Source organism: Mixophyes fleayi, chromosome 9 (assembly GCF_038048845.1).
Source record: "Mixophyes fleayi isolate aMixFle1 chromosome 9, aMixFle1.hap1, whole genome shotgun sequence".
Lineage (NCBI taxonomy): Eukaryota > Metazoa > Chordata > Amphibia > Anura > Limnodynastidae > Mixophyes > Mixophyes fleayi.
In genome coordinates, this window is record NC_134410.1 from 101,978,055 (window position 1) to 101,994,732 (window position 16,678).

General features: G+C 39.8%; 1 protein-coding gene across 6 annotated transcripts in view; it reads left to right on the forward strand.

The window, feature by feature from the left end:
• DENND1A (DENN domain containing 1A) overlaps positions 1 to 16,678 on the forward strand; it is a 525,768-nt gene that overhangs the window by 489,617 nt on the left and 19,473 nt on the right. For 4 of the 6 annotated variants that reach the window (XM_075184725.1, XM_075184728.1, XM_075184726.1 and 1 more), the window contains one exon: positions 4,890 to 4,949. The exons of the other annotated variants lie outside the window; for them this stretch is intronic. In XM_075184725.1, the coding sequence (XP_075040826.1) occupies positions 4,890 to 4,949 (60 nt within the window). The remainder of the gene's footprint in view (positions 1 to 4,889; positions 4,950 to 16,678) is intronic. 6 annotated transcript variants of the gene reach the window in all.

Below are 16,678 nucleotides of genomic sequence, written 5' to 3' on the forward strand. Positions count from 1 at the left end.
TACCATGGACAGGGGCGGTACATGCATCTCTGTTGTTCTCCTATCCCTATCACCATCTCAGGATGGTAATAGCCAGGGGTCAGTATCTAAAACAAATTCTTTATAGTTAAATTAAACATTTTTAACTATATTTATATTAAATGTTATCCAAATCCATCCAGTGGAAGGCCCAGAAAATGCTCTCCGGGTCAAAGTTCTGGTCCGCATACACCAACAGGACTTAAACCCCTAATATGTCTTCTGGGATCCAGTGTTACCGGTTTGTGAAGTTTTTGTCCAAATCCATCCAGTGGAAGGCTCAGAACAGGCTCCCCGAGGCAAATGTCTGCCAAGCATACAGCAACGGGGCGCTTGACCAATACACCAGCAGGGACTGTAATGACATTGTATTCAAACACCTATACTTTAATATGGAGTTGGTCTCCCTTTTGCAGCGATAACAGCTTCCACTCTTCTTGAAAGGCTTTCACAAGAAGTCTGGGAATTTGTGCCCATTCTTCCTGTAGAGCGTTTATAAGGTCAGGCACTGATGTTGGACGAGACGGCCTGGTTAGCAATATCCGTTCCAGTTCATCCCAAAGGTTTTTGATGGGGTTGAGGTCAGGGCTCTGTGCGGGCCAGTCAAGTTTTTCCACACCGAATTCATCAGACCATGTATTTGTAGTCCTTGCTTTGTGCCCTGTGACAGTCATATTGGAATAGAAAAGAGCCTTCCACAAACTGTTGACACAAAGTTGGAAGCATAGCATTGTGCCCTTCACTGGAGATAAGCCTGCAAAACTGCTCCATACCATAATCCCATCTCCACAAAACTTCACAGTTGGCATAATGCCATTAGGCAGGTAACGTTCTCCCGCTTTTGCCAAACCCAGACTCACCCATCTGACTGCCAGAGAAGCGTGATTCATCACTCCACAGAACATGTTTCCATTGCTCCACAGTCCAGTGTCTGTGTACTTTACAAAACTCCATTCGACACTTGGCATTGTTCTTGGTGATGTGAGGCTTGTATGCAGCTGTTCGGCCTTGAAAACCCATTTCATTAAGCTCCCGCCGCACAGTTTTTGTGTTTACATCAATGCTAGTGAAAGTTCAGAACTCTTCAGCTATGGCATCAGCAGAGCGTTGGCAGCGTTTGCGCACCATGCGCCTTAACAGTCGTTGAGCCCAATCTGTGATTTTACGTGGACTTCCGCTTTATGGCTGAGTTGCTGTTGTTCCTAAACGCTCCCACTTTCTAATAATATCACTTACAGTTGACTATACAGGGATGAAATTTCACGAACCATCTTATTGCAAAGGTGGCATCCATGTTTGAAGTCACTGAGCTCTACAGAACGACCCATTTTGTATTTGCAAATGGAGACTGTATTGGCTCAGTGCTTGAGTTTATACACCTCTGGCAACAGGTGTGACTGAAATACCTCAATTCAATAATTAACAGGGGAGGCCAAATACCTTTGGCCATATAGTGTGTTTGTGTGTGTATGTGTGTGTGTACATCTATCTATATATATTTATATATATATATATATATATATATATATATATATATATATATATACTATATAAATGCCTAGTGGCGTGTGTGAAAAAAAAACAAAACAAGCTGCAGCGCCACCTGCTGGGCAGAGTTATACACTGACCTATATATTTCTTGAAGGAGAAGTGACAGTTGGGAGTGGTTGGTGATTGCCGGGGGTGACAGTGGGGAGTTTTTAACACCTTAAGTAGCTTGATGAAGGATGTGGTGATGAAGATGAAGGATGAGGTGATGGAGAAAAATGATGAGGTGGTGACATGTGGACAAAACCACGTTAAAAAAGGGCGCTTGCGTCGGGAAGTAACGCTCTTCCCTTGAGGAGGCCTGGGCTAAGCCAAATGCATGACAAGAACCTTTTTAACACCTTAAGTAGCTTGATTTGACTAGAATGCATGAGTATCATGCACGGGTTAACTTGTGTGTGTGTGTGTGTGTGTGTGTATATATATATATATATATATATATATATATATATCTCAACCAGTCCATACAGTGCATTTCTACAAAGCAGCTGCTTAGCTGTCAACCCCAACATGGTGACCTGCTGGTGGTCGTATTTACTTAAGTATTAACACTACAGTTCTTTAATAAATATTGAATAGGGTCATTTAATATGAAGCATATAGATCAGGGATGGGTAACCTGATACTCTTCAGCCCATCTTTAAACGGGCAGCATGTTTCTCTTAAATTTAGTAATAAACAGCCCCTTCATTATCTTGGCACCCCCACATCACTCATTCCAAAATGCCCCCACTTGCCAGTCAGACCAATTCACATTTACTCCAAAACTCCCCTACATGCTGCCCAGACCCTCCCCCTCCCCATGCGCTGTGCAGACCTCCCCCACACCCACTGCTGGCTAATATAGAAACCTAGTCACTCATTTTGATTAATTTTATTAATGACAGCCTAAAAATTACTTCTCTTTAACCTGGATCCCACAGAGGAAGGAGGGAATAGCTACACCCTGTGTTGCACAGGGGAGATCATGCGATGTGGAAGCTGACTGCTCCCGTTCAGTCTTATGCTTTATGATGTATGAAGGTAGAGCAGGGGCACAGAGCTGGGTGCTGCAGGTGAAAGTTTGCCACGCTGCCTGCTGTCCATCACTGATATAGTACAGCATGCTTACATGCTGCGGCTCGGTGTCCCTAGAAGCTATTATAACATGTTAGCAACATTGTGTTTATAGAATAGAATCCAACAAATGCAATAAGGTTATGTTTTTTCAATCCAAACCGCTTATTTGAATCTGTGGCTTTCACAACAAACCAAATTGCATCCTAAAGTCTTGTATTAATTATATTTACAATTAAAATAAATTATAAATTTCACTACAGCGGTTTAGACTTTATTACGCTGCCGTTCCTTTAAATTGTAATAAAACTCTATTATTTACTGGCTTATAAAAATCTACAAAATTTCAGTCTATCTAGTGTCGGTGAATATTAAGCACCTTAAGACAGTACAGGTATCCATCCATGTGTATTTTACTGCCTGATAGATCTGCTAGCAGCTCAAGTTGGGCAGGAAGAACATCCCACTCCTGTCTCCGCACATTTTACAACCTGTGATAGGAACCATATGATCATGTTTTTGTCTTTTTACTAGAAGTGGGAAGAGTGAATCGTTCCAGAGAATCCCATGCCAGACGCAGATTTCTAGGCTGGCTATGTCCCAGTGCTTCCACCTCCATGTTTAGATGGTGCCACAAAAGGATATTAACAAATTCATTGCCAGAACAGCATCTCTGCAATATGCAAAATATAGATTTCTGTGTCATTTAGTGTCAAATTAGGAAAGAGACCCACATTATTAAAGTGTGGTGTTTGTTAGACTTTACAAAACATTGCCTAATTAAAAAACAATTATTGGCTTTATTTGTTAGTTTATAAGTCAGATGCGCTATAATACAATGTGTCAAAATCTGTGTTCTTTTTCTTATTTATATAGGACTGAATAGAAGGTAAATTTCAGTAATTGCTAACCTCTAACCTGCATCCTCTCATGTTCCAAAGTGTTACATTGTGCCCAGTTTATGCTGTAATATGTACCATGATGTATTCAGTTGAAGAGCAGCAATTGTATATTGCAGGCAGTAAGGTGACTTCATATGATAATGAGTTGGTCCTGGTGATTTGCTACATTCTTTATTTTCCTTGTTCTTTACTATATGTATTGTTCCTAATGCATCTCGATACATATACTGTTCACATTGTCCTTTGCTGCTTTGGGAAAATTGGAGTTTAATACATAATATTTAGTGCTACATATTGCATATTTGTCCAGTCACACAGAAAATGTTGGTTTGGGTGTTGGGAGGTTGTTTGAGTAGGGAAAGAAATAAAATGTTTTGCTAGAGTTTCTTAGAGCAAAGGGGTTCGGGTAGAATAGACTAGGGAGGTTATGGAGGTGGTATGGGTATTTCATATGCTTGGTGAAGTTTCAGGGAAGTTGTGTTCCCATTGTCCTTTGTTACCAGTATTTTTCCATGTGTATTTTGCTGCTGTTCTCGTTGCCCACACAGTGAGAAAGCATTCTGATAAGGTTTCTAATTACATGTGAAGTGGTTCTACACTTATTATATCTTCTCAAGTTTTTGAATTTTGAATCAGTAATGTGTTTGTGTTTTGCATACATTGTTTATATGTGTATGCTATATATCAGCGCAATGCTCTGTTTGGTATATTTTCTAGCTTGCTTTGTGTTTGTTCTGTATATTGCTACACTGTAAGGTTCGTGCCACATTTATTTGCAGTGACACATGACAGCCGAGATACATAATGTTCGTTAGAAGATTTTGCATAACATCAAAAACTGACAGTCACTAAGCACTGGACTGGTAGGAGTCTAAGGGCTAGATTTACTAAGCTGCGGGCTTGAAAAAGTGGGGATGTTGCCTATAGCAACCAATTAGATTCTAGCTTTCATTTATTTAGTGCTTTCTACAAAATGACAGCTAGAATCTGATTGGTTGCTATAGGCAACATCCCCACTTTTTCAAACCTGCAGCTTAGTAAATCTAGCCCTAAGCCTTTGTACGGTTATTGTAACAAACACAGTGGCATTTATTCAGCAGAATTATTTTCAGTTGGATTTTTATCTTGTAAATGTATGGCTGTTAGAGAGAATACACATGTTGCTTTGTGTAACATGTTGTATTCCATGGCTACGACAGGTAGACCTGTGCAGTTGCAGAGTGGTTTTGATGATCTAGGGGGACAATTGGGTTTGCTCTTCACAGCGGTCTTTGGACCATGATGGAGCCCTAGTAAATTCAAGTTATGCTTTCCAGGTGTCATTTGTTACTTGTTACTGATATGTCAGTTTCCATTTTAATACAGCAAGAAAAGATCGCCCCACCACGGCCGCCTCCACCGCGGATCCAGCGCTCCAGTGTGCCTGTGAGTAGAGTCTGCGAGTCTGTACTCTCACTTTTATAACTCTCCCTGACTCGCTCTCTGTAGCTCTAATAAACCTTCTTAGTTGGGCCTGTCTTATCCTGAATGAGCAAAAATGACGACCGGACTTTAAAAATCCTTCTTTGTGTGCAGTAACTTTTTGAAACTTGCATTTCTCCAAGCTTGATATGCCTGTGGCCTGCACATTCTGTCCTTTTTGGTTTGGTACTGTCAGTGCTCGGTGGCTATAGGCTTACTGTAACCCACACGCCTGAGTCTTGCTGTTCTGCTTAAGTTAGTAATAAAACATGTCAAATACAGACAATCAAAAATGGATTTAGCAGTGAGTGTTAGACTTGGGATCCAGTATAATGTCATAGAAGTTGTGGTTTCAGTTAGAATGGGATCTGAGAATTCTCCTTTTTAAGCCTTTCTGCTGGTTTCATTAGGGGGGTTAATATATATATATAATGCATATAACACTGCTATGGTCACTTAACAAATGAACAGTTTTCATAAGGTACATTATTCTGAAACATAACTTGGTTAAAAAAAAATATTTTAGGTACAAGGGTTGTACCATGGCAATATATGTTTTGACAGTCAAGCAACTACTATACTGTTTTATAACAATTTGGCCACTCTACTGATAAATGCTACTGTGTATGCAGCAGTATACTAGGTTATAGTATACAGTTATCATTGACAGTACAAGGGATACATTACAAGTGCTTGTACTACACTAAAGATACATATAAGAGAGTGCAGGTATTACTTTATCATAGGCAAATGCCAACCCATGTGACCTCAAGTACAGGCCTAAGTGCTTCAACCCCTCACTGTATAGTGCAGTCTTTCTGCAGCTACAAGGCAATTACAAGAAGTCAATACACTTTAATTGTCATGTTAGGGCTTCTGTAAAGAGGCTCTAACAAACGTACAAACAGAGTAGTTGTTGCAATGCTATTTAGAGCTTATACACAAAAGAAGCAGATTGTGCAAAGTTCTTTCTGGATATGGTATACTTTACCACAATCTGTAGTTTTCCATATACCTTAGATCTATCTGCTTTGTGTGTGTGTCTCTTTGTCTGATTATTCCAAGGAGCAAATGCAAGTTTTGTTTGTTTGTTTTTTATTCATTTTTGCTCTAGATCTTGAACTCACAAGGGTTTAAACCTGGGGTCTGTTTGAGTCACTTACTGCTAACAACGCATGTTCTGCTATGCCTCTAGGTTAGCACGCCTTTACTGCATGAAGTTTGTCACATAATGTATTCTATTACTTGTGAAACTTGGTGAAGGAGTCGTGTCCATTGCATTTGGGAAGTTGTATTTATCAACAGAGAAAATAAAAATTTAATCCACAGAGGTAAAATAATTGATATAAATTCAGTCACATGTAGGGGAATGTTAGGCAGTAAATGTGTGGACTGAGTTAGAGGGTAAAATCTACTCTGAAAGAAGGTGATAAAGAGTGTGCTGCAGAGAATGGAGATGTTTAGACATAGTTTTTATATAATTAAAGCACAAACGTTTCCTCCTTTGCTCAGCAGCTGTAGAGTTCCAGGTTGTTGAACCTTTATGGGTGCACTTTTAAAAGACTGCAAAAAGAATCTCATTAGGTTCTTTTAAAAAGATCATAGTAGCTGGCAAATATTCCTGATTGTTGTGACTATTTCATGTACATCCCTATTGTCAGCAGCCTGATCTTATTCCAAAGCAGAGCTACTTTTGAATGTCCCCTGCCCTAATCTGTGGCTACTGGAAACAGTATTGTGTATTTCTGCAGCGGTAGATTATAACTAACTTTAGGACGCATGTCATAGCCCATCTACATTTGATTTTGTTTTTAATCAGTGCTTACTCATGGTTACTGAATGAACATCCATTGAAACACACATACTGTATCTCTTAATATTCACTGCAGACGACATTGTAGAGCAAACTTCTAACCCCACATGCTATAGACTACAGTGACCTCTACATCTGTTATATTACAGTGGACTGAAAAAAAACACATGTTTACTGTATTACACAGAAAACCCTTAGCCTAAGTTGACTATCAAGCACGCACAACAACACCTGGGGTTGAATGCTCTGGGTCCCACTCACAGCCCATGGCCCTTGGCTCCAGCACCAATGATCTATTATATTCAATCACTGCAGCCCTGTGCCAGAATATAATAAGGGCTTTGAATGCCTATTAAATTGGTTTCTCTGATCTTGCTCAGTCATACTACCTTTTTTAAGAAACTGCTACTTAAACCTTGCAAGGCAAAGGTGGCAAAATATATCCCAAATTATATGTGTATCCTAGCAGTGGATCCTATAGTGTGTAGACGAGCATTCATAATATATGCAGGTCATTTTTTATTGGATTAAAAAAATCACAACATGGGTGGGAGAGCTGTCAGGTCACAAAATATTCGTCAAAATAAATTTAATAACTTATGAGAGAATTTTTTTTTTATATTTTTTTTTAAAGGGACACTATTATAGCATTATATTAAGTGGGAAATCTGAATATATAATATTATTAACTGATTGTTAATGGTGGATATAGTTATTTATGTTGCACAATTTGTCATTACATATTGTCCGAATAATATAATAATTAAATAATTTTATCCCCTTAATATAATGAATTTTTTTCCCCCTCATAAGTTAATATTTAATTCATTTTGCCCATTAATAAATAATGATTGCCAAAATAATTTAAATGTCAATGGTGCTTTCTCTTATGTTCAGAATGGCAAAATAGTTCAAACAACATGTATAAGCTATCCAGCCATTCTGAAGCAGTTATTAAAACTGTCCTGTCCTGTCTTTTGGATGGCGTTTTCATCCAAATCACCGGCAGTTTAGCTTTTTCAATCCACCGTACATCGCCAGTCATTTAAATTGAAGCCTCAAGCCACCGTATAGTAAATGTGGTTTGGACCACTAAACCGCCGGCGATTGGTGGCGGTTTCAAACCGCCACCAAACTGGATTCTTAGTGATTCTAGCCCCTTGAAACCTTCACACCATTGGTAACCTTGTTGCTCGTCCCTCCACTTAAGGACCCAATTCCCAATCTTTAGAGTATCTATGGCATCACTAGATCACTTCTTGTTTCACCTTAGCCATCAGTCATCACAGTGTGGTTGCATGAAGGCATTCCTATAGGAAATTAAGCTCTTTGTTTAACTTCAGAAGTTGTTGTAATAGTGAGATACCATATAATTGGGTGATCATTGGACTTTCTTACAAAATTGCCAGCTCCTGAAGATAGAGATGTGGGCTTAGTTTGACATGAATGCTGTTTTATAGAATTTGAAAGTAAAACTTGCTCGATTTAAAGTAAACTGCTTACGAATCTTCAAATCTATGAAATGTTGATTTGGTTAAAGCTATATGGGCAGAAAGCTATTAGGCCATGTATGACCTGCTTTACTCTATTTCTATGTGTTAGTATTCTCCTATGGAGCTTGGTGGAATGATTGTGCCATCTGGAATAATGCTTTCAGATGTTTGAGGGCTGCAATGTTTAAGTCTCTCTGAGTCTTGTGCGGATTATCTGTGGGACACAGTCTCACCTTTGTGGCTCCGCTGCTCTCTGCTTCTCACTTTTTTATGTTCTTTAAAATCATTTCATATCATTTTCCCAATTTTTTTATTTTACTTGTACATATTGTTTGGAATCTGTTGAACCTAATATTAATTAGTTGTACCTAAGGAATAGAGTGGACAATGTCTGTTTTAGTGTGTCTGGAGGTGGACTATATGTTGGCTGCAGACATACGGAGTGTATAGTTAGCACATAAGCAGACATGTTAATTTGTCATGGAACTGCAAGTCACAGAATATCCCGTCAGTCAGTGATGAATTAATAAGATTTGAGGGAAATAGATAAAGTTCCACTCTTAGGGGCATATTCAATTAGCTTTTGGATTCGCGGTAAAGCGCCGGAACAGCCGCGAAACGTAATACACGGTACCGCAATAACGTGGATTTTCGTTCGCAGCCCATAGGGTTGCGAACGAAAATCCGCGTTAATGCGGTACCGTAATACCCGCAAGAACGCGCACTTTTCGCGGCAACGCGCGTTACCGCGAATCCAAAAGCTAATTGAATATGCCCCTTATAATAGTATTAATAATTCTTTATTGGGAAAAAAAAACTTATACAGTTGGGAGGGTGGTTTGATAGAATAAATGGTGTAAACCAACCAGGAAGACATGACTTAACTGTATTGGATGTTGCAATTATGAATTAGACTTGTGTGGCATTGACAAACTACAAGTCCGTTTGAGTACTTAGAGAAGGAAACTCAACTTACCATCTCCCCTCTCTTTGGTTGCCAATCATCAACATCAGGGCCCCACAGATTCCATAGCGCCTGAAAATCTTACAGATAAGGCATAAATTATTGCAATAAACAAAATAATATTACTATAAACATAATAGACAAAGTAATATGAATATAGTAAATAGCAGATTTATGAATGAGCTAACAATTGCAGCTGGAAAGGGAATGAATTCCATGTGTGTGAATTAGTAGCGCTATATAAATAGGTGATGATGATAAGACATTGCATCAGGGTCATACAAGGTAGACAGACATGAGACACAAAGAATAGAGAGGACCAGGCCCATAAGAGCTTACAGTCCTAGAGCAAGCCTATTTGAGTATTTAGAGAAGGGGACACAACTTCCAATCTCCCATCTCTCATTGGCCGCCAATAGAAAAAGAAGACACTTATTCTTTCTTCATTAGTTTTTTTGGTGTTTTACATTCTCTTGTCTTCTATATGCTCCCCCACATAGGTATTCATGCCTCTATCAAAATACCCACATGAAGAAGATAGTCCCTTTGTCCTTTGTAACAGACGTGGACACTTGAAAGTATTGTGTGTTGTGTGTAATTAATATTCATTGGTTCTCCCTTCTTAGCCTCATGTAACGTCCACATATTATAATGTGTATTTTTATATATATATATATATATATATATATATATATTGGTTTTATTTTACTTAATTTGGAAAACTTGGTGTAGCCCAGTCTACAGAACGTGCCAGGCCATCCCGGGTCCTCCTGTATCTCTTCTCTTTTCCTGACTGCAGGCATTGTTTTGCCCTGGTCTCTCACTGCGGTGGTGGAGTCACTGGTGAGGCACAGTCAAGTACTGAATCAGCTGCACTCTTTTGGGTATATTTACTAAACTGCGGGTTTGAAAAAGTGAAGATGTTGTCTATAGCAACCAATCAGATTCTAGCTGTCATTTTGCAGAATGTACTAAATTAATAACTAGAATCTGATTGGTTGCTATAGGCAACATCTCCACTTTTTCAAACCCACAGTTTAGTAAATATACCCCTTAGTCTCATGAGAGAGATATGACCAAAGTCTGAGACTATGCATAACACCACAGCACACTTGTAACTGTGTGGCATCCAGATAGCCACCTCACAAGCAACACAGTTGGGTAATTTTCGTAAAATTTGCTGGTGTCTAAGTTTTGGCCCTGACTTCAAACTTATGTTTATACAATTTTCAAATGTTGTGCTGAAGTTCTACACATTTTATGAAGGTTTTAGGTATTGCTACCATTGCTAGTATGATCTGCCTGAAGAAACAATTGCTTTACTGTCTCCAGAGAGAGTTAGCCATTGATTAAACATTTGCAGCTGTGGAATACAGAATGACACTGAAAAACATACGTAAGAGTATGATCATTATAATAAAACAAAAAAAATTTGATAATGTTTTAAACAGATAATTTGCATTTAATGTGATTTCATTGATAGGTTTGTTTACCACATACACTTCCAATTGTGGCTTTTGTTTCTTGAATATAGTTCCCTTTTAAATAGCTGTGATTTTTTTACTGTGTATTACAGCCATGGTCATTTTATACAATACACATTTCAAGTGAACATTAAAGTGTTGTGTTTAAGGAATACACAATTTATTAATTTTTATTATTAATTTTTATTTATAGGGCGCCACTAGGTGTCTGTGGCGCCGTACAGGGATAAACAAAATTACAATACAAGGTGAGACAGCACAGTACAGTAAACAATAAGCATAGTAACTCAATGAGCTCAACGCTAGGGTAGGGGGAGGGGAGAGTCCTCATACGACGGAGCCCAGGAGGGAGGGCACGGATGACAGGGAAACTCCCAGAGGGAGAGGAGGGAGCGAGAGGGGACGGGGTAAAAGAGGGTACCCGAGGAGGAGGCCTGTTAGCTGGAGAGCAGAGTTAAAAGTGGTGAAGACAGGAGGAGAAATGACCCTGCTCAAACAATCTACACAATATGCACTTAAATTAAGAGTACAGCCTGATAAAAGCCTAATTGCAATGTAGAATTGTTAGCACAAATACCATTATTGAGATAAATCCGCTATAAAACTGTCCTTGCCAGTATAAGTTATAAATGTCAGTGGCTATATTGTCTATACTGGTGTTTGCATTGCTTTTTCTGCAAGTAAAGTGCATATATACAACATTGCTTTTTTGTACATGTTTAATATGCAGTTGTTATACTATTAGATGAGTACAGATGCTTTCAATCTGAGTTTACTGTCACAATAAGGAAGTTATCTTTTTCAAGCCAACCACATGTGGAAACACAGATGTAAATGCTCCTCAATTACAGTGCATTGCATTTACAATGCCACTGAGACAAATGTATGTTTACAACTTCGCTGACGTCAGACCGCCCCGAAATGGAACAAATAACGCTCAAAAAAAGCGCAGTGCAAGACAATGTAAGTTAAACACATAAAATGGAAATATTTTATTTTTATCAGGTGCCAAGTAACCTACCAGTATGTTTTCTTGGACTGTAGGAGGAAACCAGAGCAACCAGTGGAAACCCACCAAAAATGGGGAGAACATACATTGTCCACACATATAGGACCTTGGTCAGATGCACACCCATGGCCTGTATGTTCTTCCCATGTTTGCATATGTTTCCTCCTACTGTTCCGAAAACATACTGGTAGGTTTATTGGCTTCTGAAAAATTGTAGTGTTTGTGATGTAGAAAATATAGACTGTAAGCACCAGTGGGACAGGAACTAATGTGAATGATTACATATTGTCTGTAAAGCACCAAGTAGTAAGTTTGCACTGTGTAGGATAATAATCATAGTAACGGAATGTAGAAGAAATTATACAGCTGTAATACACATTAGCATGTTTACTTTTGTAAAAAACCACAAGCCCGCCACAAATGGCGCCTAGTACCAATCAAACATGTAATCAGTCCTTTCGTTTTAAATAGAATATATATAAAACATAAGCATTAACGCAGTCCAGTATCGTAAAAAACTTCTAGATGTAATATCTCCAAATGGGTAGACTTTTTATACTGTGTTCATCTAGTTCCATCCGAATTCACACGAGAAACCCCTTAGGGTAATGCACTTACCAGACGTAGGTAGTACAACAGCCTGTAACGCTTCTCGGTGATCGCTCTGTTGGTTAGATCATCAACTCAGCGTGGAATGCTCGAGGTGGCTCCTACTCCTGTAGCTCCGATCACTCCAATCATCAGGCAGGAAAGACACACAGCGGACAGTCACTCCCTCTGACTCCTCGCCGATCTACAGCCCTGTGTACTTGGCAACAGTTTTTCTTGTACGGGTATCTTCAGTACAATCCTCCAGTGATCGTTTTCTAGGATGTCCCAGGTATCTCGTAATGGAAATCCGCCAGGTGTATTAGTGGACGGGGAAATATAAGAAAATGCTAATAGTGCATTAACTTTGACATAAAACGGTTTATTCAATAAAAAAGACGTACATGCTTTTTAATATGATAAAATCAAGTCTCCTCATTCGATGTGCCCTTACCCGCATACGATGGAATATATGCAATATATCAATTTTCCATGGAATCGCCTTGTTATTGTTGATGTTTACTTTTGTGCTGTCCGCTCAGATATCTGTTTAATGTTCTGTTACCCCAATTCACAACATGGCAATCTACACATGCCATACCAGGCATTGCCCTGCCCCGTAGTAACGTTTCAGTAGGCCCAGCGATTCAGCTGTAACCTCTCATTCCCCCAGCTCTGCTCTGGTATGTGCCGCTCACAAGAGGACTCTTTTCTGCTTTTTTCAGAGTGGCAGCCTCAGGGGTTGATGTGGGTGCCCCAAGGTTGTGGGGTCTCCCACCGGGAACTCAGAGAGGGCGAAAGCATTACCAGCCCCCCCCCCCCACAACTCCTGCACCCATTAGTTCCGCCACTGTGCTACATCCTATTCATGTGAGGCTCATCCTTTTCTTATCAGGCGACACCCAAGGACCTCTGAACACTGGGATTGTCCTGCAAAAATGAAGGTGGTTTAAAAACCTAATCCTGTAGAAGCAAATTGCACCATGTAGTGGAAATTTTTCTGTAGTAAAATCTGAATATCACTAGTATCATTTTGCATGAATCACACATCTCAGCCAGTGACTGAACAAGCACATCTTGGAATCAACTCAGATGTCTGAAATCAAATAAATCTCTATGTAGTGGCATATCTGCATTGAGAAAGATAGGCCTTTTTTCATTTTGAGAATAATGAAAAACACTGGCAGCTTGAGAGACATGTAAACATGTCACAGAACCTTTTAAAGGGAACTGACTTTACCACTGCAAAAAATCTATAAACGAAGTTCCTTCTTTAATTAGTACAGAACATATCCCATTGGCTATTGTCTTTATTAAGGACTCACAATAATTAATCATTTTCTCATCTAAGTAACGCTTCAAGTATTTCTATTTTGCTGACTAAAAATATGTCTAATTGTTCTTACTAGTTCTCTATTTTTAATAAACCACAAAATCCTTTGTTATGCAGTTTATTTGAAATCGAGGTAGATACATCCTTTGTTTGCATTTCTTCCTTCCAGTCTATAAAACTTAACAAGCTAAAGTTTACTTTGAATTCTTATTGGGTCCACCCACAGCAGTAGAATAAAACTTAGTAGAAGTTGGCAAGGAAGAGCGGGTAGTTGAGCCCGTGGGAGCTTGTTTATTATCACTCATATATAAAACTTTTATCTCCCACATATAGCTAAAAACTGATGTTTTTGATTTGATGATGCTGTATTCATACAGAAGGTTTACCTTCCGGTGAGAGCTTGTACTGAATCGCTGCGGAGAACAAAATGTTCAGGAAAAAGAAGAATTAAAAGTCTACAAGTGAATCTATTAAGAAATGGCCGTGGTGGACGGCGTTTAGAATCTGCAGTTCAGTGCAACCGTGTCCATATTAGTTTTTAACACTATTAATTCTAAGTTGCAGAACTGAAGTCAGGACTAAGCCAAGACAAAAGGCTTTCGTGTTTCTGGGTCCAAAATGAAAGTTTATTTGTTACAATAATCACACGTAATTATGTGAAAATGTGCAAAATATTAGATTTGTGAAATGCCTCTTAAGTCACACTTCAGCTGGAAGTGTATTCTATGACAACCCTGGTCCCTTGGGAGCAATCTGTACTTATTTATAAAGAATAGAAATATAAAGCTACAAATAATATAACATAGATATATATGAAGACGTTTTAGAAGCTTAGCAGAGCTAAAGATAATTGAGGTAAAGTTGTAACTGGGAGGAGATGTGGTTCCTATGCACAACAAACTTCCTGTCTTTTAAATTGTAGTTCAACCAGCCTGTCTAGAGTTCACCTGCAATGGGCAACCACATTACAACATTGTTTTGCTGGCTCAGATGCTTTTGCACAACTTTTCCAGCCTGATTAAGTTTTATTCAAATGTATTGGAGTGTTTGCATTGTTTAGGAAATTGGCTTGAAGCGAAGAGTTTGGATTTCCTTTTCATATATGTTTCGTTTGATGATAAGTCTTCCTTAAATGTCAAAAAACAAGTTGGCTTATACAAAGCTTTCCTAACACAGTCAGCAAAGTAAAATTATTTCTCGGCACAGTATACAACTAGTTTTAATAAATGTGACGTGGACTGCTAAAGCATAAGTATGGCGGTCTAAGGTTGTATGTGCATGATACAGATGTAGGTGGATGAGGCGGTAGCATATACAAATGTGAACCACTTTTAGATACTGTGAAATCTCTCTGAGTTAGACTACTTCTTCCTGGTGTTACACAGAAGACCACAACCAACTGTATCATAATAAGTGATAAGAGACCAGCGTCGGTAGGGGCAGATTGGCCATGAGCATTACCAGGAGGCTGCCCGGAGGCCGCCGCCTTTTTATTTTTTTTTATTTTTACTTCACCCGACGATATATATATATATGTGAGGGGGCTGAACCTGGGAAATCTTTATGGGAGGGGGCTGCACTGGGAAAACTATATGTGAGGGGGGCTGCACATGGGAAAACTATATGTGAGGGGGGCTGCACATGGGAAATCTATATGTGAGGGGGGCTGCACATGGGAAAACTATATGTGAGGGGGGCTGCACATGGGAAATCTATATGTGAGGGGGGCTGCACATGGGAAAACTATATGTGAGGGGGGCTGCACATGGGAAATCTATATGTGAGGGGGGCTGCACATGGGAAATCTATATGTGAGGGGGGCTGCACATGGGAAAACTATATGTGAGGGGGGCTGCACATGGGAAATCTATATGTGAGGGGGGCTGCACATGGGAAAACTACATGTGAGGGGGGCTGCACATGGGAAATCTATATGTGAGGGGGGCTGCACATGGGAAATCTATATGTGAGGGGGGCTGCACATGGGAAAACTATATGTGAGGGGGGCTGCACATGGGAAAACTATATGTGAGGGGGGCTGCACATGGGAAATCTATATGTGAGGGGGGCTGCACATGGGAAATCTATATGTGAGGGGGGCTGCACATGGGAAATCTATATGTGAGGGGGGCTGCACATGGGAAATCTATATGTGAGGGGGGCTGCACATGGGAAATCTATATGTGAGGGGGGCTACACATGGGAAATCTATATGTGAGGGGGGCTGCACATGGGAAAACTATATGTGAGGGGGCTGCATCTGTGAAAACTGTATGTGAGGGGGGCTGCACATGGGAAAACTGTATGTGAGGGGGGCTGCATCTGTGAAAACTGTATGTGAGGGGCGCTGCACTTGGGAAAACTATGTGAGGGGGCTGCACTTGGGAAAACTGTGTGTGAGGGGGCTGCATCTGTGAAAACTGTATGTGAGGGGCGCTGCACTTGGGAAAACTATGTGAGGGGCGCTGCACTTGGGAAAACTATGTGAGGGGGCTGCACATGGGAAAACTGTATGTGAGGGGGCTGCATCTGTGAAAACTGTATGTGAGGGGCGCTGCACTTGGGAAAACTATGTGAGGGGGCTGCACATGGGAAAACTGTATGTGAGGGGGCTGCATCTGTGAAAACTGTATGTGAGGGGGGGGGCTGCACATGGGAAAACTGTATGTGAGGGGGCTACATCTGGGAAAACTATATGAGAGTGGGCTGCACATGGGAACTGTATGGGAGCAATTTAAATTTTTTAATTTAATAAATTTAATTTTGGACTGTGGGTCGGAGCTAATTATCTAATGGTGGTGCTATTAAATTATTTGCAGGGTTATGGTGGGGCTTTTTAATTTAATAGTGGGCTATTAAAGTAGATGAGCTTATGGGACATTTAATTTAATGCTGGGGTGGTTTAGGGCTATTAAATGAATATGGGGCTGAGGTTAGGTAGGAGGGCTATTTATTAAATGTGAATATGACTTATGCCAGGGGTGGTTCTGGGAAATGGTTATATTTATT